This window comes from Pseudopodoces humilis, chromosome 18, assembly GCF_049639895.1.
Source record: "Pseudopodoces humilis isolate 2021_Gansu_Grassland_sample_001 chromosome 18, ASM4963989v1, whole genome shotgun sequence".
Classification (NCBI taxonomy): domain Eukaryota; kingdom Metazoa; phylum Chordata; class Aves; order Passeriformes; family Paridae; genus Pseudopodoces; species Pseudopodoces humilis.
Window position 1 is genome coordinate 16592239 of NC_142217.1, and position 19362 is coordinate 16611600.

Genomic DNA, 19362 nt, shown 5'->3' on the forward strand with positions numbered 1-19362 from the left:
ATAATATATTTAATTATATATTTTATCATATATTTTATCATATATTTTATCATATATTTTATAATACATTTTATCATATATTTTATAACATATTTTATAACATATTTTATAATATATTTAATTATATATTTTATCATATATTTTATCATATATTTTATCATATACTTTATAACATATTTTATAACATATTTTATAATATATTTTATTATATATTTTATCATATATTTTATCATATATTTTATAATACATTTTATCATATATTTTATCATATATTTTATCATATATTTTATAACATATTTTATAACATATTTTATCATATATTTTATCATATATTTTATCACTGTTATTTTATCATATATTTTATCACTGTTATTTTATCACAGGCCAGGCCACAGATGGAAGAATCAGAATCATTGACTTTCAATTAAATAGAAGTATTAATTGTATAAATTATATTATCTTAATTATATTGAGATAAATATACAAATTATATTTAATATATTAAAATAATATATAATATATCTTGTATATAAAATAGAGTGCATATAATATATGTAGACTAATTATATTAATTACTATTTATATATAATAGAGTTTATAGTAACATGTAGTATATAATATATAAAATAAATATCTTATTGTATAATAAATAATATATAATGTACTATTGTATAGTATATATTATCATAAATATTTTATATATTATAGAATACATATTATAGATTATTATGTATACTATATATATTATTATATAGCTATATATAATAGAATATTTTATATATATTATATTTAAATATAGTGAACTATACATGAACTGACAGACTTTACAAAGCAGTTAAAATGAGTATAAATTGTACTATATCAAAATACTTGTGATGCAAAAAGCCAATCTATGAATTCCAATGAAACAAATCAATGACAGCCAATACTATTTGGTAAATATGATAAATTTGATAAATTTTTGATCATTTCTTTATTTTGATGTTTTGACCAATTTGATAAAATATTATTTTATCGAAAATAAAATTTCCATTTCCATTGCACTGTGTACTCATGAACTTTGTAGATATTCAAATATTTCTTGGAGGGTTTTTTAATACATTACAGGAATTCTTGAGCTTTGTTTGATCTCTGACTCATCGTGCCGTGGCGTAAATTTGATTTTTGGGGAGTCCTGAATGTCATTTCCTCACAATGACAAACAGGGAATTATCGACCACAGCAGGATCCGTGGCACAAATTCTTTTTACATTGTTTTTTTGGGTGTTCTTTGTGGGGTTTTATATATTTTATTTTATTTTATAGATTTTATTTATTTTATTTATTTATTTTATAGAGAGTTTCTGAGCCTGGCACAGAGCTGGGGGAGGATGTGCCAGCCCTGTGACCTCGGGGGGTGACGCAGCCGCTCCTTAAATGTCACCAGCAGAGAGATTTTTATAAACAGGACAATATTTGCTTCTCCAAGGAGCTTGTGTCACTCTGTTTGCTCAAGCCTCCTGTTCTGAGTTGGGAAAATAAACAATTTTGTCTCCAAGGTGCTGCAGAGCCCACACCTAAAAATGCCAGAGGGGTCAGCAGAGCCTGACACTGAGGGTTTGTGTTTTCCAGCTCATGCACGACCGTCTGTGCCAGGGAATGAGGGACAGGACACGAGGAAATGGCCTCCAGTTGCACCAGGGGAAGTTTAATTTGGAGATTAATAAAAAATTTCCTCACCCAGAGGGGTGCCCAGCCCTGGCACAGCTGCCCAAGGCGATGGTGGAGTCACAGCCCAGGAGGGATTTCAAAGCTGGGCTTGGGGACAGGTTTTGGTGGTGGCCTTGGCTGTCCAGGGGGAATGGTTGGATTTCTAAAGGACTTTTTAAACCTCAGAGATTCTCTGATCCCATCCTCAGCTGCCCCTTGCCTGAGGGGGATTTTCAACAGCAAAGAAGGAGAGAAGGAAGCCAGAGGTGTCAGAGATCTTTTCCTGCCATCAAACACCCCAGCCCATCTAAACCCAACCCTGATTTATCCCCTGCTCTGGGATCTGCAGAACAAAAATACAAACACAAACACAAACACCCCTCTAAACCCAACCCTGATTTATCCCCTGCTCTGGGATCTGCAGAACAAAAATACAAACACAAACACAAACACCCCTCTAAACCCAACCCTGATTTATCCCCTGCTCTGGGATCTGCAGAGCAAAAACACAAACACCCCTCTAAACCCAACCCTGATTTATCCCCTGCTCTGGGATCTGCAGAGCAGATCCTGTCCTGGCTCCTGCTGTGTCACAGGGACATTGGGGACACATCAAAAAGGACAAACAGCATCAAATACCCGTTTGTAGCTGGGATTAAACCCCGACCATCCCTCTGTACCTTCCTGCAGGTTTGCACAAGGGATTTTCCTTGGCTTCTCCCTCCCTCCCTCCCTCTCTCCTGTGCAATATTTGCATTTCACAAGTCAAAAGCCACCTCCAGCTCCAAGCCCTGCAATTCAAACAAGCTAAAAAAGGAAAGGTGAAAAAGGAAAAGTGATTGCTGTGACGTGTGCTGTGCCCTGTCCCCAGCTCTGCTGAGGCTGGAGCCTCTCAGGAGAGCAGAGACCTGCTCTGCTGGGCCTTGGGGACACTCTGGGGACAGCAGGGGAAGTGTCACAGGTATTAGGGTCACTGGGAGAGCGGTTTGCAGCATCCATCCCATCCTATGGATCCCATGGATCCCATCCCATCCCATGGATACCATCCCATCCCATCCCACCCTATGGATCCCATCCCATGGATCCCATCCCATCCCATGGATCCCATCCCATCCCATGGATCCCATCCCATCCTATGGATCTCATCCCATCCCATCCCATGGATCTCATCCCATCCCATCCCATAGATCCCATCCCATCCTATCCCATGGATCTCATCCCATCCCATCCCATCCCATCCCATCCCATCCCATCCCATCCCATCCCATCCCATCCCATCCCATCCCATCCCATCCCATGGATCCCATCCCATCCCATCCCATCCCATCCCATCCCATCCCATGGATCTCATCCCATCCCATCCCATAGATCCCATCCCATCCTATCCCATGGATCCCATCCCATCCCATCCCATCCCATCCCATCCCATCCCATCCCATCCCATCCCATCCCATCCCATCCCATCCCATCCCATCCCATGGATCCCATCCCATCCCATCCCATCCCATCCCATCCCATCCCATGGATCTCATCCCATCCCATCCCATAGATCCCATCCCATCCTATCCCATGGATCTCATCCCATCCCATCCCATCCCATCCCATCCCATCCCATCCCATCCCATCCCATCCCATCCCATCCCATCCCATCCCATCCCATCCCATCCCATCCCATGGATCCCATCCCATCCCATCCCATCCCATCCCATCCCATGGATCCCATCCCATCCCATGGATCCCATCCCATCCCACAGATTCCATCCCCACATTCCAGGGGAAGCAGGAGAGGTGCTGGGAGCACCAGAAACGCTCCCTCTCACAGCAAGGCTGACACCTGGGGATGGGACAGAGCAGCTTAACCCGCTGCGGGTAAAAATATCGGTATAAATATAAATGTAAATAAATATAAATCTATCAAAATAAATACAAATATAAAAATAAAAAGACAAATAAATAGAAATAATATAAATGTCTGTGTGCAGGGACACCTGCAGTGGGTGCCAGGCCCTGCACAGCCCAGCCCTGAAAAATCAGAGCAAAACTCAACTAATCCCTGTCTCTCACTCTCCCTAAACCCCAAATGTTCCCAGCCCTAAATCCTGTCCTTAAGTACCCCCTTAGCACCCGGCTGCTAAGGGATTTACCTCAGCACGCAGGAGCTTCACTCATTTTGTACCTAATTATCACAAATTATTGTTGTTACTACTACTACTATAATAGCAATAGCAATAATAATAGTAGTAATAGTAGTAATAGTAGTAGTAGTAATAATAATAATAATAATAATAATAATAATAATAATAATTATAATTATAATTATAATTATAATAATTATAATAATAATAATAGTTCTTCAGAGCCTGAAACATTTGCTGGGATTTAATTTCAGGATTCTCTTTGAGGCAGGAGATTCCCAACAGCCACCAGCGCTTGAAAGGACTCACACCAGATTTTCCTAGCGCCGACACCTTTATATTTGCTTAGCACGCCAAGAGGCCTTATATAGCGTTAGTTTATTCCAAAAATTTGATATTTACAGGGCAAAAATTAAAAATGTGATATTATAATCGCGGCGGTGTGGAGGGCGCTCTTACGACAGTGTGGCTGTTCGCTTTGCGGCGGTGTGGCAGTCCCATTGTACGACAGTGTGGCTGTTCGCTTTGCGGCGGTGTGGCAGTCCCGTTGTACGACAGTGTGGCTGTTCGCTTTGCGGCGGTGTTGTAGTCCCGTTTTACGACGTGCGGCGCGTCGCTTGGCGGCGGCCATGGCGGCCCGGTTCAGCGGGGTGCTGCAGCTGACGGAGCTCGACGATTTCATCGCTCCCTCGCAGGTGGGGCCACACCGGGGGTGACAGGGCCGGGGACTCCCGCGGCCAGGGGCTCACGAGGCAGCCAGGGGCTCAAGAGGCCGCCGGGAGCCGCGGGGTGGGCGCTAAGGGGAGCCGGGTGGTGCCACCCTCAGCCGCTGCCTCACGGCACGGGGAACGCGCCCACCCCCCTCAGACCTTCTCCCGCTGCTGCTGGGGATGGAAAAAGGGCTAAAAGTGAGGATTGGGCGCTGTCCCTCCTTGCGCAGGGCTCAAGGTCACTGTGGGGTCGCTGTGGGGTCACTGTGGGGTCACGGCAGGCTCAGCCCCGTCCCAGGAAAGCGATTTTAATTTAGAGTTCCCCAGGAAAAGTTGGAGGTTTCCGTGGATGGGAGGGAAGCCCACGGCGTTCGGGAGGGAATGAGCGGCGAGGATCTGCTCCTGTCAATGCATTTATTATTATTTATTATTTTGCACTGCGGAAATGCAAAATAATAATCCTGGATGCTGAGAAACACGGCAGGAAAACCGAGCCGAGATGAGATCGGTGGAAAAGGAAATAGCAAATCCCGTTAATTCTCCGTGTAGGGCTTGGGTTTGCTTTGGTTTTATTTATTCTTCACGTAAATAAGGAGCTCTGCTTCTGTGTTTTGAGTGAAGGATCCAAATGAGTCGTTCCTGCAAGGCTCTGAGTCCTGCAAAGATGGATTAATTTAGGGGGGAAACTCAAAGGAGAAGTAGGACAAGGAGTCACGGGGTTCTTGAATAATAAAAAGTGGATAAAATTCAGAAAAGCCCTTGGGACTTGTGCCGGGACACCGGAGCAAAGCTGAGCTCCTGAGAGCTCCTTCTGTCACAAAATCCAACCCTGGCTGGCACTGAGCACCTCCTCGGGCCGGGATCTGCAGGGAAGAGTCGGGATTTGCTCCCGGATTTTGGGGAGGAGGAGGAAGAGGCTGGCCAGCCTCTGTTCCTGTCAAAGCTCCAAAACCAGAGCTTCAGAAAGAGCAGGATTCTCCCGTGGGCTTGGGATGATGCTGGAAAAGTGTTCTTCCTGTTCCAAAGGGGTGAGGAACCTCTGCTTTGACATTTTTCTTACACTGCTGAAAGAAACTCGGGGCAATTCCAGCCTGGTTTGAGGGGGGAGGATGCAGAGCTGCTGTTTGATCCCTTTATTTGTGTTCAATCCCCTCTTCCTCGCTCAGCTCCTCAATTCCAGGCTCTGCTGCTCTTTCAGGAATGCATCAAGCCTGTAAAAGTGGACAAAAAGCCTGGAAAAGCAGCAGCCAAGATCAGAATCGAAGCTGATGGAAGCTATTTCCAGGTCAATCAGGTACGTGGGGTCTTCTGTTGAGTGTAAAAATCCCACAGAAATGAATGTATATTAAGTATTTTAATTATCTACATCCGTTTAATGCCTCAAAGAGATGTTGTCAGCATTCTTGGAATTTTTTTTCTTTCTGATTTATAATCAATAACTCCAATTTTGTGTCACTTTTATGCTCTCAAACACTGGCATTAATTACTTATTATTAATATAAGATTAGATAAGCTGAGATTGCATTAAAATTTAATTTATCAGGATTTTAACTTATAAATTCATTTCTAAGCAGTCATTTTATAATCAGTATTTCCAGTTTATTCCAGTTTTTTATGCTCCGAAACAATGCCATTAATTGGTGATGATTTCCATAAGAGAGCAGATAAAATGAAAAGTTTATTTATTTTATCAATATTTAAGGATTGGCAATTCCATGTTGGTTGTGACAATGTCCTTGTGTTCACTCAGAGATTTACTCAAGATCTTTTTAATAAATCTTGCTGGATTTTTTTAAAACAATATTTCAAATTATTTCTTTAAAAGCTTAAAGAATTCAGAAGCTTCCAAAATTCAGGTTGAGTTTTTCCTGTTTTCACCAAAAAAAGTTGGCATTGCTCTGTTAACCAAGCTGGGAATTCCTCTAGGGATGGAACTTGGAACTTTAGGCAGATTTTAATTTAAAAAAAGGAGGATACAGCACTTCTAAAGGAGTCTGGTTCCTTATTTTAAAAATTTAATTATGCCTCGTTTCCTGATCTATTCCTGGCTTTATTGAGGAGTGATGATTAGAGGAGAATCTCTTGGGAAAATCAAATTATTCAGGACAGATAGAAGGGAAAATAATCCCTTCCAGTGTCTGGGATGAAATCCCTCAGCAAATTCCCCTTCCTGTGCCAAATTATCCATTAGAAGCAGCCAACTTCAGGTGACTTTGTCCTCATCTTATTAAAAATAAAGATTTCTTTTAAATGATAAACCAAGAGCATTGAAAGAGCAGCATCTTCATTATGATTTGGAACAAAGTGAGGAAATTGCTCCTTCAATTCTGGGATCAGAACTGAGCCTGCTCTGGGTGTTTTTTCGTAGGATGGGGAAGCACAAAAGCTGGAGAAGGCCAAAATCACCCTGAACGATTGCCTGGCCTGCAGTGGCTGCATCACCTCGGCTGAGAGCGTTCTGGTCAGCCAGCAGAGCCACGGGGAGCTCTGCAAGGTGCTGGCTCTCAACAAGGTGGGTTCCACTCATCCCTGGAGAAAAAAAGGGAAAATCCACAGGAAAAGGGAATTTCAGAGCCCTGACGGATCCCAGGCTGTTCTTGCTGCACTATTCTGGTTTATTCTCATTTTTTTAAAGAGTTTGGAAGGGTTTGGTGTCAATCCCTGCCTCAGAGTGAACGTGAGGAGCTCTGGGGTGCTGCCAGCTCTGCCTGTGCCACAGTTTGGGATTGTTTGGTTGTTTTTTCCAGGCTGCTGCTGCCCACGAGCAGAAACTGGTGGTGGTTTCTGTCTCTCCCCAGTCCAGAGCCTCCCTGGCTGCAAGGTGCAAGCTGGGGCTGCTGGAGACAGCTCAGAAGCTGACCACGTTCCTCAAGAGTTTAGGCAAGTGTGGGGCTGTGCTCTGCTCTCTGGCCTGGGGGTTCAGCACGAGCTGAAAGTGGATTCCAAACTGTCCAAAATTCACTCACAGGATGAATTTGGAGTGAGGGAAGGAAAGCTTGGAAAAAAGGAGGGTGAGGCACTTTTTCTGAGGGCAGATGGTAACAGGACAAGGGAAAGGATTTAAATCTCCAGATGGGAGATTGGGGTGGAATTCCTGGCAGGGAGGGTGGGGAGGCCCTGGCACAGATTCCCAGAGAAGCTGGGGCTGCTCCATCCCTGGAAGTACCCAAGGCTGGGTTGGATCACCCTGGGATAGTGGGAAATGTCCCTGCCCATGGAACTGGCTGAGCTTGAAGGTCCTTGCCAACCCAAACCATTCCATCAGTCTATGAAAACTGGGAAGAACCATTGAAAATAAATTGACATTTTACATTTCCACCTCTCCTGTCACTTCTCCTCTGACCTGAAAAACCTTCCCTGTCAACTGCAGGGCTCGGTACCTGCGACTGAGTTTGCCTCTGGTTGGAGTGGAAGGTTTTTTGTCACATTTTGCTGTGTCCTGAGGGTTTTAACCCAGCTGCTGTCCTGCCCAGGTGTGCACCACGTGTTTGACACAACTTTCTCCAGGAACTTCAGCCTCCTGGAGAGCCAGAGGGAGTTTGTGAGACGCTTCCACAGACAAGCAGACGACAAAAAGGCTCTGCCCATGCTGGCCTCTGCCTGCCCAGGTATGGCTTCAGTTCCAGCTGCAATCAAAAATCCTGCAGCTGCTCAGAAAGGTGCAAATGGATGTTTTTTTACCTGTGGGATTATTCTCCTCACAGCACAGATCTTGGTGTTAAAGCAGTGGTGGGACATCTTCCAGTGAATCTGGTCTTACTTGGCTTTTGAGGCTGAAAAAATGGTTATTGATGGGCACTAAACCTGGGCTGTGGGGAGAATGAGCAGAGTGAAGGTCTGCTTCTTATTCTTTAATTTCAGTTGTTAATTATGTTCCTTCCAGGTTGGATCTGCTACGCAGAGAAAACCCACGGCAGCTTCATCATTCCCCACATCAGCACCACCAAATCCCCCCAGCAGGTCATGGGCTCCTTGGTCAAGGGCTACTTTGCAGAGCAGCAGGTAAAGCTCTAAAAATGCTCTTCTTACTGCAGAATTCCTCAAATTCAACATTTAGGCCGATTTTTAATTTTTTTTTTTGCTGTGTTAGACACATTCAAGGGTCAATATTGCCTTGCAGAAGGCAGCAAATCTTCCTCACTTCTGTCTTAGCTAATGAATAGTAATTAGGGTAGAACACTAATCACAGGCTAATTAAATTAAAGCCTCTGAATTATTTGGGAAAGCTGAGGAACATTATTTTCAGTGCCTTTGTGCTCCTGTTGTGCAGGGCTGGTGAATGATTTCAAGTTAAGTGACCCAAGCCAAGGCCGCAGTCGGTGCTTACGTGCAGAGCGTGGCTTCTCTAGAAATGATCCCTCATTCCCATCTTGATGTTCTGCTTCTGTCCTTAGCCTGTAACCTCTGGAATCTTTCCAGGTGGGAGCTGCAGTCCAAACAAACAGCCTGCATTGGGCCAGGAAGGGCTGCAGCACCCAGTGGATTTCTTGTGGGGTTTATGGAGGAGCAGCACTTTGACACTTGCACGGGGCAGCTGCAGATTCAGGACAAAATTTGGCAACTTGTGGGAATTATTTGGCACAAGAGACTGAAACAGTGGCCCCGGGTCAGTGACCTGTTTGCTCAGCCTGTGTTTATTGCTTGGATGATCCCGAGGTTTTTGTGGGACTCCAGATCATGTCCTGAGGGGCTGAGCTTTGGGAGCAGGGAGGAAGTTTATTCCCTGAAGGCTTAATTAGGGATTGGCTCCCCTGCCTGACCTTGGATCATTGCACCAGAGTGAGGGAAACTTCCAGGAGCTGAAGGGAACCTCAGGAAAGATGGAAAGAGATGATTCCCAAGGGCCTGGAGTGCCAGGACACAGGGAATGGCTGCCCACTGCCAGAGGGCAGGGTTAGATATTGGGAAGGAATTCCTGGATGGGAGGGTGTGGAATTGGGATGGAATTCCCAGAGAAGCTGCTCCTGGATCCCTGGAAGTGTCCAAGGCCAGGCTGGACAAGCTTGGAGCAGCCTGGGACAGTGGGAGGTGTTGGGGTTGGAACTGGATGAGCTTTAAGGTCCCTCCCAACCCAAACCATTCCAGGATTCCACAAAACCTGTGAAGGAGCATGACTGCAGACCCTGGCTGAAATTGTCTTCCAGGAGAGAAATCATTTCATTTATGCAGAAATATCTACACACACAAATTTTCACTAAGAGTAGGGATGATGGCATTATTTAACCCACTCTCCTTTGCTCCTGGCATGCCCTCCCTGAGGACAGGGGGATTTTGGCTGCCCCAGCCTTGTCTCTCTTGCAGCACCTGCCCCCTGACAGGATCTACCACGTCACAGTCATGCCCTGCTATGACAAAAAGCTGGAGGCCTCCAGGCCAGACTTTTTCAACCAGGAATACCAGACCAGGGATGTGGATTGTGTCATCACCACAGGTAAGCAGAGCCACAGGAGATTCCCAATTCCAGCTCATTCTGGGAGCCTTACAGTGTCCCCTGGCTTTGGATATTGATCTATATTTACCTTTAATACTGCAAATCATGACCTGGTAAAATGCAGCTGCAGTTTTAGGGACTGCTCTGGGGGAGTTTGTTTTTCTGTATCCCAAAAATAAGAACTCTTTGTGCCTGGTTCTGCTCTAGGAGAAGTGCTGAAGCTGCTGGAGCAAGAAGGAGTGTCCCTGTCAGATGTAGATCCCTCTCCCCTGGACACCATGTAAGAACAAAATCCCCTTTCAGTCATGTTCCCTTTCCTCCAGGATTTAGGGAGTTCAGAATTTCCCTTTCCCTCAGGATTTAGGGAGTTCAGAATTCCCCTTTTCCTGCTGTTTCACACAGATGTGTTTGCCCTTGGTTTGGTTTCTTGTGTCACTTGAACCAGGGAGTTAAAATATTTAATGTACAGAATATCACTCCAGCTCCTTTCATCCCACAAAAAGCTGCTGCAGGCTTTGGGAAGGACAAGAATCTGTCCCAGTGATAAAAATTTCCTGGAGCAGAAGCTGTTGCTCCTCGTTATCAGAGGCACTGCAAAGACCCCAGAATTAGAGCAGAACTAACAGATATTTAGGTCACTCAGATAATCTCCAGAAGACTTGTAGTGAAAAGTGACATTTGAGATGTGTCAGATGGGACTGGGGTTGTTGAACTGAGGAGGAATTTCTGCCCCAGGGCCAGCTGCACACACTGGGGTGGGGTGACATTTTGGGGTGTGAGGTGACAGCAGGGCTGGCTCTGCACTGAGCACCCAGAGCTGCCTTGGCTTCAGGGCAAGGGGAACATCCCCAGAGTTCCACCAAAGGCTCAGCAGCAGCACCTCCCTGGATGATACAGGGTGATCCATAGAGAATCACGGAGTCCTGGAAAGGTTTGGGTGGCAAAGACTGGAAATTCATCCAACCCCATCACCTTCCACCCTCCCAGGCTGCTCCAAGCCCCATCCAGCCTGGCCTGGGACACTTCAGGGATCCACAACCTCTCTGCACACCCCATTGTGCCCTGGTGCTATTCCCAGGAGAAAGGGAAAAGCCGGGGCTCAGAGGAGGCTGCTGCTCCCGTTGTCCTGAAGCCCCTGGAGCTTTGTTTGATGCCAAATTCCCTGAAGCTGCTGCTGTGCTCTCCCCAGGCTGGGCAGGGCTGAGGAGGAGCTCAGCAGCCACCGCGGCGGGGGCTCGGGGGGGTACCTGGAGCACGTTTTCAGGCACGCGGCCCAGGAGCTCTTCGGGATCCACGTGGGCTCAATCCACTACAAACCTCTCAAGTAAGAAGCTGAAATCCCACAGAAAACTCGGTTTTTCAGGAATTCTCCTCGCTGAGGAGCTGGAGTTTGTTTTTTTTGTGATGGTCGCTTGCAGCCTGAGAGTTGGCTGCTCCCTCCCCCAGCTGCTGAGCAATAAATCAGCCAATTCCATGCAGAATTCCAGGGAAAATTTCCCAAGGAGAACTCCAGCCCCTTCCTCACCCACACCCTGCAGTTTGGCCTCCACTGATAATTTCTATAATAATTATAAAATTTTAGAGTAATTGAGAAGGCAGAATTCTGGTGGAGCTGGGATTCCTCACCTTGGATCAGGCCAGCCAAGGGGATTTGTCACTGATTATTGATCCCAGAAAACCTTGTGGGAGGGCTTTGGGGCTCTGTTTAACTCTAGTGAAAGAGAAAATAAATCACCTGAGTTTGGGCATTGGGGCTCATCCACCTTAGATTCCTTCTGGCTTCCCAGTTATAATTTAGTGTATCCTTTGGAATTAATTATATCCCTAACGAGCAACTTTTATGTTTAGGATCCCCTGGTTTAGGAAGCAGAAAAAACAGTCTCAAAAATTTGATAAAAATCCAATTACTTACTTTTTCTTTTTACCAGAATTAGGTATTCCCACCAACCTTAGAAATCTGGAATCCTCAAGGCTTTGTTCCCATGTTTTATGATCTGGTAGAAATTAAAAAATCCCTTCAGGGATTTAATGTTGGCTGAAGGAACTTTGCTTGTCTGTCAGGGCAAGGCTCCCTGTGTTGAGCTTTTCGAGCTTTTTCCAGCCCAGGTGTCCTTCAGCAAACTCTGCTCAGGTGGCCCCAGCAATCCTGGAAGGCTCTGGAAGGAATTCCTTCCTGTTTTCCTTGCACAGAACTAGGACAGCTCTTCAGTGAGATTCACAAAGAATTTGGGTTTTGCACAGGGCCCTTTGAAGTTTAAAATAGAAACTTCGTTTGGAGAAGCCATTTCCTGTGCTCTGCTCCCTCAGGAACAAGGACTTCCAGGAGGTGACCCTGGAGAGGGATGGAGAGGTCCTGCTCCAGTTTGCTCTGGCCTATGGCTTCAGGAACATCCAGAACCTGGTGCAGAAGCTGAAGCGAGGGAAGTGCCCCTATCACTACGTGGAGGTCATGGCCTGTCCCTCAGGTGAGGCTGCTCTGCTGCAAATCCAGCCTGGGAGGAGCTCCAGGGAATTCCAGACAGGAAAAATGGGAGGTTTCTCATCCCCTTGAGGTGTGACAGCCTCAGAGCTGTGTGGGCATTCTCCTACCTCTGAGCCAGCAATTCCTCAGGATTTATGGAATTGCAGCTGGATTCTGTTATACAAAATTTGCATAATTAATTTAAGGAGTTTTTCCTGAGCTCTTTGGTACCTGAGTGAGGGGATTTTCCCCCTGAAACTGCCCAACCCTGACCATCACACTTACAGAAAATGCTGCTGTGTCTGGTGGAGAAAGTCACTTCCTTAATATTTTATTCCATTTTCCTTTTCCTTGGGAGCAAGGGCAGCCTGGACCCACTGAGGGGTCTCTCAGAGCTGCTCCTTCCCAAGGATCCACAGAGCTCTGGGAGCTTCCCAGTGTTCAGCCCAACTCCCAGGACACATCCCAGGCACTTTTCCCTTTCCTCCAGCTGAGCCTCCAAGGCTGGGCTCACCTGGACTGGGCTCTGGCTCTGTCCTGGGGGCTGGAGATAAGAGCTGGCAGATTCCCAGCTGGAGCCAGCCCAGCATCTCCCTGCCCTGTGCTGCTGGGAGATAACTGGGACTGAGCCTCCCTTCCTGAGGTGTTTTCATTCCTGCAGCTGTTTGCAGGAGCAGAATAAATGAACTGGAATTTCTTCAGGATGGTATTTACGGCTGAAATTCTCCATCCCTTCTTTCCCCCCAGGCTGTTTGAATGGAGGAGGACAAATCAAACTGGAGGGGGAATCCAGCAAGGAGGAGCTGCAGCAGGTGGAGAGGTTGTATGAATCCCTGAGGGCTGAGATTCCAGAGGAAAACCAGGCTGTGGGGGAGCTCTACCAGCACTGGCTGGGGGGCTGGGGCTCAGAGAAGGTTCTGGAAGTGCTGCACACACAATACCACGCCGTGGAGAGAGCAAACTCTGCCCTCAACATCAAGTGGTGAGGGCTGCCCAGCCCAGCAGATCCTCAGTGCCTTCTGAACTCCCACTGCTGATTCTCCAAGGACTCTGTGCAATTCCTGCCTCTGGGAATGTGCCTGGCACTGCTCATTCCTTCAGCTGGAGGATGAGGTGATGGGAATGAACCCCAAATTCTGACAGAAGACACATCCCGGGCTGATGGGCCAGACCCTGCACTGTTCCAGCAGCCCCATTCCTGCCAGAACCGAGCAGTTAATGGATTGAGAGCTCAGCTCCAGACTGAGCTTTGTGTCACACCCCAATCTTCCTCCCCCAGGCCTTGCTGGATTGTCTCGGCTCTCAGTTCCATGCCTGCCTCTGCTGGAACGTCCTCACTGCGTTAGAAATGGTCTCCTGAGGCCTGGAGGTGCCACAGCTCGCTGCCCTGCAGGGTCTGTGCCCTCGGAGAGGGGCATCCAAAGCCTGGGATCATCCCTGGGGCTGGCTCAGTGCCTGCTGGGAAGGGACTGGAGTGAATGCTGGACAAAACCCTGTGATTCCTTGTCCTTAAATTATAATAATTTATACCAAGGGCAGTTCTTTCTCTGTCTTTCCTTCCTATGCACACAGCAGGGAGTCAGGGAGTTGTCACGCTTACCCACCCTCTGCAGCCACTTACTGAGGGATAATATCCCTAAATCCAGACAGAACAGGCACTTACTGATGGAGAACATCCCAAAATTACCACAAAGTAATTCCTGACCTTGGGGCTGGCAGGAACCAAAGCTTCCTCTGCACATTCCAATGAACCCACAGAGCAAATGCTGATTTTCATGTTTTTAATTAAAAGCTTTCCATTTTTCAGCTGTTGCTGATCGTTAATGACCTCACAGTGTTCTAAGGCATCAACCTCCCCCTTCTGCCCCTTCCCCACCTTCCTGAGGAGCAAATTGGTGCTTCCAGTGAATTCCCTTTTTCCATGCAGGGATTTGGCTAAACCAGGAAACGGGGACAGGGAGAGGCTCCAGCCTGGAATCAGTGCAGAGCATCAGCCCAGAAATGCACAATCAGTCAAGCTAAATTAGCAGGAAATGAAATAATCAGGGCTCTACACTTTGTCACTTCCCCAGTTCCCAGGTCACCAACACGCTCTGAGGTCACTGAAGCCACCCAGGACTCCCTGGGATCTCTGTGCTGGCACTGGGAACAGCTGGAATTTGTCCCAGGCTCAGGGCTGGGTCCCACACACAGGAGCATCCCTGCTCCCAGGATCAATAAAATCCCAAAGGAACACACAGGGGACATCCCCAACTCCAGCATTTGATGGAAACTGAGGAATTCAGGCCATGGTACCAAAAATCCTTCCCTTTCCACGCAGGGAAATAAATCCAAACTATAAATTAATAAAAGGAAAAAAGAAAACCTTGGTCCAGTTTGTAGCACAGGAAAAAGCCCCAAACCAGACTCCAGTGGCAACAAAGAAATTCACAGTCCACACATGAAAATCCCTGAAATCAACTCCATCCCAGTGCTGGGAGCTGCCACCAAACCCTCATCCACAAGAAAAAAAAAAGGTAATGACTTCAGTGGTGTGAAATGCCTCCCCACACCTGCAAATAAAACTCTGCACCTTTCTCAGACTTAAAAAGAAATAAAACACAGCCCTGATTCTGCACAAAGTGAAGGCTGGGGAGGCCTGGGAGCCCCAGCTGCTCCCGGGCTCCTGAGGGCAAGGCAGTGTCCATGGAGTTGGCACCAAGTGTTCTCCAGTTTTTATCTTGGGAAAAGCAAAAAGCAAGGGGTGCCTGGCAGCACTTTCTCTCTTGGCTGCCCCAAATCTGTCCCACCTTGGGAAATCCCTCCTGGGGCAGACCCTGGGCTCCACCTGGACACTCCACGTGGTCCAAGGGGCTCCCCAAGGCAGCGACAAATCCCTACAGAAATCCCTGTGTGATTTACTGGAAAAATTGGGGGAAAAAGGGGGGAAAACCCACCCAACCCCTGCTGTGATGAGGAGTTTGTTAGCACGGGGCTGGAGTTGGGTGGGCACTGGTGCCACCAGTGGCCTCCCAGTTTGGGGATCCAAAGCCAGCACCACAGAAACCCTGGGATTGGGATGCACTGGGGGAGCAGCACAATCCCTGAGCATTCCCGCTTTTCCCTGCCCTTCCCTGCCTCCCTTCCATGGCCACGGACAGCTGGCAGCTCCTGCACTGACCCCAAAACTGTCCCCTGCCCCATGGCCTGACCCTCTGCCAGCATCCCAGCCCCACAGCCCGGGCTCTCCAAAGGGATCTGCTCCACAGGGAATCCCAGGATCCAGAGGGGGAGCGGAGCAGAGCAGAGCAGCCTCACACAAAGCGGGTTAAAGACAAAATCCAGTGCCCAGCTGGGAGTGGATCCGAGCTGGGCACAGCCAGGAGGGAGCCCTGGGGGTGTCACTTCTTCTCCAGGAAGGGCCCGAAGAGCCCCCAGTCGAAGGCCAGCATGGCCTGGGGGTTGGGCCTCTCCTTGGGCTTCTTGAAGTTGTCCCTCTCGGAGCGCAGCGTCCTCAGCACCTCCACGGGGTCCGTCCTGCCCGTGAACCTCTGCACGGGCTCCTCCCTGCGAGGGAACAGCCCTGGCATGGACAGGGGCAGTGCCACCCTCTGCTGGAGCACACGGGGCTCTGGGGACAGAGGGGACCCCAGCCCACAGGGAGGGACAGGGGCAGTGCCACCCTCTGCTGGGGCACACGAGGCTCTGGGCTGTCCCCATGCCCAGGAACCCTCCCCTGGTTCTGGGCTGGGATTTCCCAGCAGTTCTTTGGGAAAAGGGATGGTGCTGGAGGGGAACAGGAGGGGGTTTGGGGACAGTGCCAGCAGTGCTTACGTGACCCGCAGGAAGGGGTTGTACAGGAACTCCTCGTGCAGCGTGGAGGGCACCGTGGGCAGGTCCTCATCATCGCGCTGCTGCCGAGGGAACACGGGCATCCAAACCCCGCTGCCATCCCACAGCCCCGGCCCCCGCCCTGGCACAGGGGGCACAGCCACTTACCCTGGCCCACGCCAGCTTCTCCTTCACCATTTCATTCTCTGGCTCCACCTTCAAGGCGAATTTGAGGTTTCTGACGGTGCATTCATGGCCACAGAAAACCTTCTGCAGGAGGCACCCGGCATCAAATGCGCTCCCAGATCCGAGCCCGGGATCCCTGCCCTGAGCCCGGGATCCCTGCCCCGAGCCCCCTCCTGGCTTCAGGAGCCCTCCCCAGGCTGGGAGGTGAGGGACACTCACCGTGTCCTTGGGCAGAGTCCCCAGGATTTGGGTGAGGTTGGTGTGCATCTGCTCCGCTGTCCCCTCGAAGAACTGCCCGCAGCCCCCCACGAACAGGGTGTCACCTGTGGGACAGGGGCTGGGCACAGAGGGACCCCAGGGCCGGAGATGGGGGTGCCAGGGGGTGCTGGGTTCACCCCATGAGCGCTGAGTGGGGGGCAGGCAGCACACAGCGTGTCCCCCAAAGCCACGGGGGGCACGTGGGCAGGGTGGGATACCTGAGAAAAGAGCCGGAGCATCCGGGGAATCGTCCTCCCACATGAAGTAGCACATGTGGCCCGAGGTGTGGCACGGGGTGAAGAGGCACCTCACCCTGATGGCCCCAAACTGGGGGGACAGAGGGTCAGGGCCCCACTGAGGGGGACAGACCCCCCCAGACCTCCCCACGCCCCACCTGGGGCCCTGCAGATTTGATGGGGCTTTGCGTGGGTCTGCTCCGATGGCATTTGGGACCCTCCAGCACAACCCCAAACAGCCTGGGATTGGGATGAGGTTTCTCCTGCATCCCAGCCTTGAATCCGTGGGGCCACATCTGCAACCACCCCAAGGGCACGAAGAGCTGAGAACGGCCCAGCAGCACCAACCCCACTGGGGACCACCGAGGACAGTGTCACCACCCCACTCTGCTCCTCACTGGGGACAGTGTCACCACCCCACCTCACCGAGCAGGACCCGTGTGAGGGCCCCGAGCCCCGAATGTCCCCACAGCGCTGCAGCCACACACCGAGAGCTCCTGGCCGTGGGTGACCTTGTGCGTGAGGGCCCCGATGCGCTCGTCAGCCCCGAACACCCGCAGGCCGGGGAAGAGCTGGGCCAGCTCCTCGTTGCCCCTGGCGTGGTCCCTGTGGGCAGAGCAGGGGCTGGGAATGAGCACCGTCCCTGTGGGGACACGGCCACCCCGACCCTGTCACACCTACCAGTGGTGGTGGGTGGTGAGGATGGCCCTGAGCACCACGTCCTCCTTCCTGATGATCTCCAGCAGCTGGAAGGGAGCCAGAGCAGCGGTGAGAGGTGACACACAGACACACAGAGACAGACAGACAGACACACCGTGACCTGTCCCCTGTGTCACCGGGCAGAGGAATCCCCCAAAACCACGCGCTGAGGGTGGGACAAAGGTGTGACCTGAGTGGAGCAGGAGGACGGGACCACGCTGATGCCATGGGGATGGGGACGGTGCCATTTTTGGCCGGTGCTTTCTTAGGGAAGGCACGATGAGAGCACGGGGTCACTGCCACTGCAAGGACACGGCGGCCGTGCCACCCACCCGAGGGCCACCAGGGCACTGCCAGCCCGGCTCGGCTGCCAGGAGGCTCCGGATGCCAACAGCATTCAGGAACAAACCCCGGGCTGCTCCCGGAGCCGAGAGGAAGGAAGTGCCCGAGTCCGCAGCAAACGCTGAGGGGGTGGCACAGGGACACCAGGAACAGGGACACCAGGAACAGGGACACAGGCACAGGGGACACCAGGCACAGGGACACGGGCAGATCCCGGCCGCTGCCTTCCCGGGAGAAGGGGACTGGGCACGGCACTGCCGCTCCGGGGGCTGCTCGGGGTTATCCCCGCTTGCTCCGGGGTCTGGGGGCTCGGCTGCGGTGCGGGGACACCCCACGGGCCGGAGGGGTCAGTGCTGCCCGGGGGATGCCCCATGGACACCCGGAGGGGTCAGTGCTGCCCGGGGGATGCCCCATGGACACCCGGAGGGGTCAGTGCTGCCGGGGGATACCCCATGGACACCCGGAGGGGTCAGTGCTGCCCGGGGGATGCCCCATGGACACCCGGAGGGGTCAGAGCTGCGGGGGGATGCTCCACAGACACCCGGAGGGGTCAGAGCTGCCGGGGGATGCTCCACAGACACCCGGAGGGGTCAGAGCTGCCGGGGGATGCTCCACAGACACCCGGAGGGGTCAGAGCTGCCGGGGGATGCTCCAGAGCACGGACACCCCTCTGTTCCGCCACCCACCCGCGGCACCCGCTCACCCTTTTGGGGACGGCCGCGTCCACAGCCACGGCGTCGCGGGTGCTCTCCTCGATCACCAGGTACATGTAGTTGTCCTCCAGCACGGAGATCACCTTCACCTTCATGGCCCCGGGGAGGCGCGGCGGGTGCGGGCCCCGCGTCCCCCGCGGGCGGTGCCGGTGCCGGTGCCGGGGCCGGGGCCGGGGCCGGGGCGGTGCCGCCGTGTGCGGGGCGGGTCACGCAGCGAGGGGCGGGCAGAGCCCGCACGGCCCCGGCGCTGCGGCTCCGGGGGCTGGGGACGGTCCCTGTGCCACCCCCCGGGGCCGGAGGAAGGAGGGGTCCCCCCAGCCCAGCCCCCCAGATCAGCCCCCGGTGGCAGCGGGGTACAAGGGGAGGGATGAGGGGTGCTGGCCCTGCTGGCACTGCCGGCACTGGGTGGAGAAGGTCCAGAGTGGTGCCGGACCCTGGAACTCCTGCTGGGGGGTCTGGGAGGGTCTCTGCTCCAGGGACAGGAAGCCCCAAAGGCGCGGGAGCAGAGCTGAGCTTTCCCAGCCGGATCCCAGTCCTGGGGCCCCCACAGGGAATTGTTGAGGTTGGAAAAGTCCTCTGAGACAGTGTCCAACCATTCCCCCAAAAGCCAAAGCCACCGCTGTCCCCAAGTGCCACATCCACAGGGCTGTTAAATCCCTCCAGGGATGGGGACTCCACCCCTGCCCTGGGCA

At 50.9% G+C, this 19362-nt stretch overlaps 2 protein-coding genes across 7 annotated transcripts; one reads left to right on the forward strand and one right to left on the reverse strand.

Annotated features, from left to right (window-relative positions):
* Positions 1–4303: 4303 nt before the first annotated feature.
* On the forward strand, positions 4304–13964 carry CIAO3 (cytosolic iron-sulfur assembly component 3). 3 transcript variants are annotated; one of them, XM_014252680.2, is made up of 11 exons: positions 4304–4519; positions 5733–5828; positions 6903–7046; positions 7282–7414; positions 8008–8142; positions 8418–8536; positions 9794–9965; positions 10173–10245; positions 11155–11289; positions 12273–12430; positions 13174–13964. In XM_014252680.2, exons 1-11 carry the CDS (start codon positions 4454–4456, stop codon positions 13410–13412), a joined length of 1470 nt encoding a protein of 489 aa, XP_014108155.2. In that variant the 5' UTR covers positions 4304–4453; the 3' UTR covers positions 13413–13964. The 3 variants fall into 3 exon arrangements, with proteins under 3 accessions (XP_014108155.2, XP_005523134.2, XP_014108156.2); XM_005523077.3 differs by having other exon boundaries at positions 4317–4519; positions 9836–9965; XM_014252681.2 differs by lacking the exon at positions 4304–4519 and adding an exon at positions 5185–5562.
* Positions 4526–18833, reverse strand: LOC102100911 (hydroxyacylglutathione hydrolase-like protein). 4 transcript variants are annotated; one of them, XM_088063940.1, is made up of 8 exons: positions 18661–18833; positions 17598–17662; positions 17405–17522; positions 16899–17007; positions 16642–16745; positions 16405–16506; positions 16240–16316; positions 15661–15972 (listed from the first exon to the last, which is right to left on the reverse strand). In XM_088063940.1, the coding sequence occupies exons 1-8, from the start codon at positions 18763–18765 to the stop codon at positions 15807–15809; spliced, it is 846 nt and encodes a 281-aa protein (XP_087920066.1). In that variant the 5' UTR covers positions 18766–18833; the 3' UTR covers positions 15661–15806. The 4 variants fall into 4 exon arrangements, with proteins under 4 accessions (XP_087920067.1, XP_087920064.1, XP_087920066.1 ...); XM_005523078.3 differs by having other exon boundaries at positions 16240–16319; XM_088063941.1 differs by lacking the exons at positions 15661–15972; positions 16240–16316 and adding an exon at positions 4526–5190.
* Between the last annotated feature and the right edge of the window lie 529 nt (positions 18834–19362).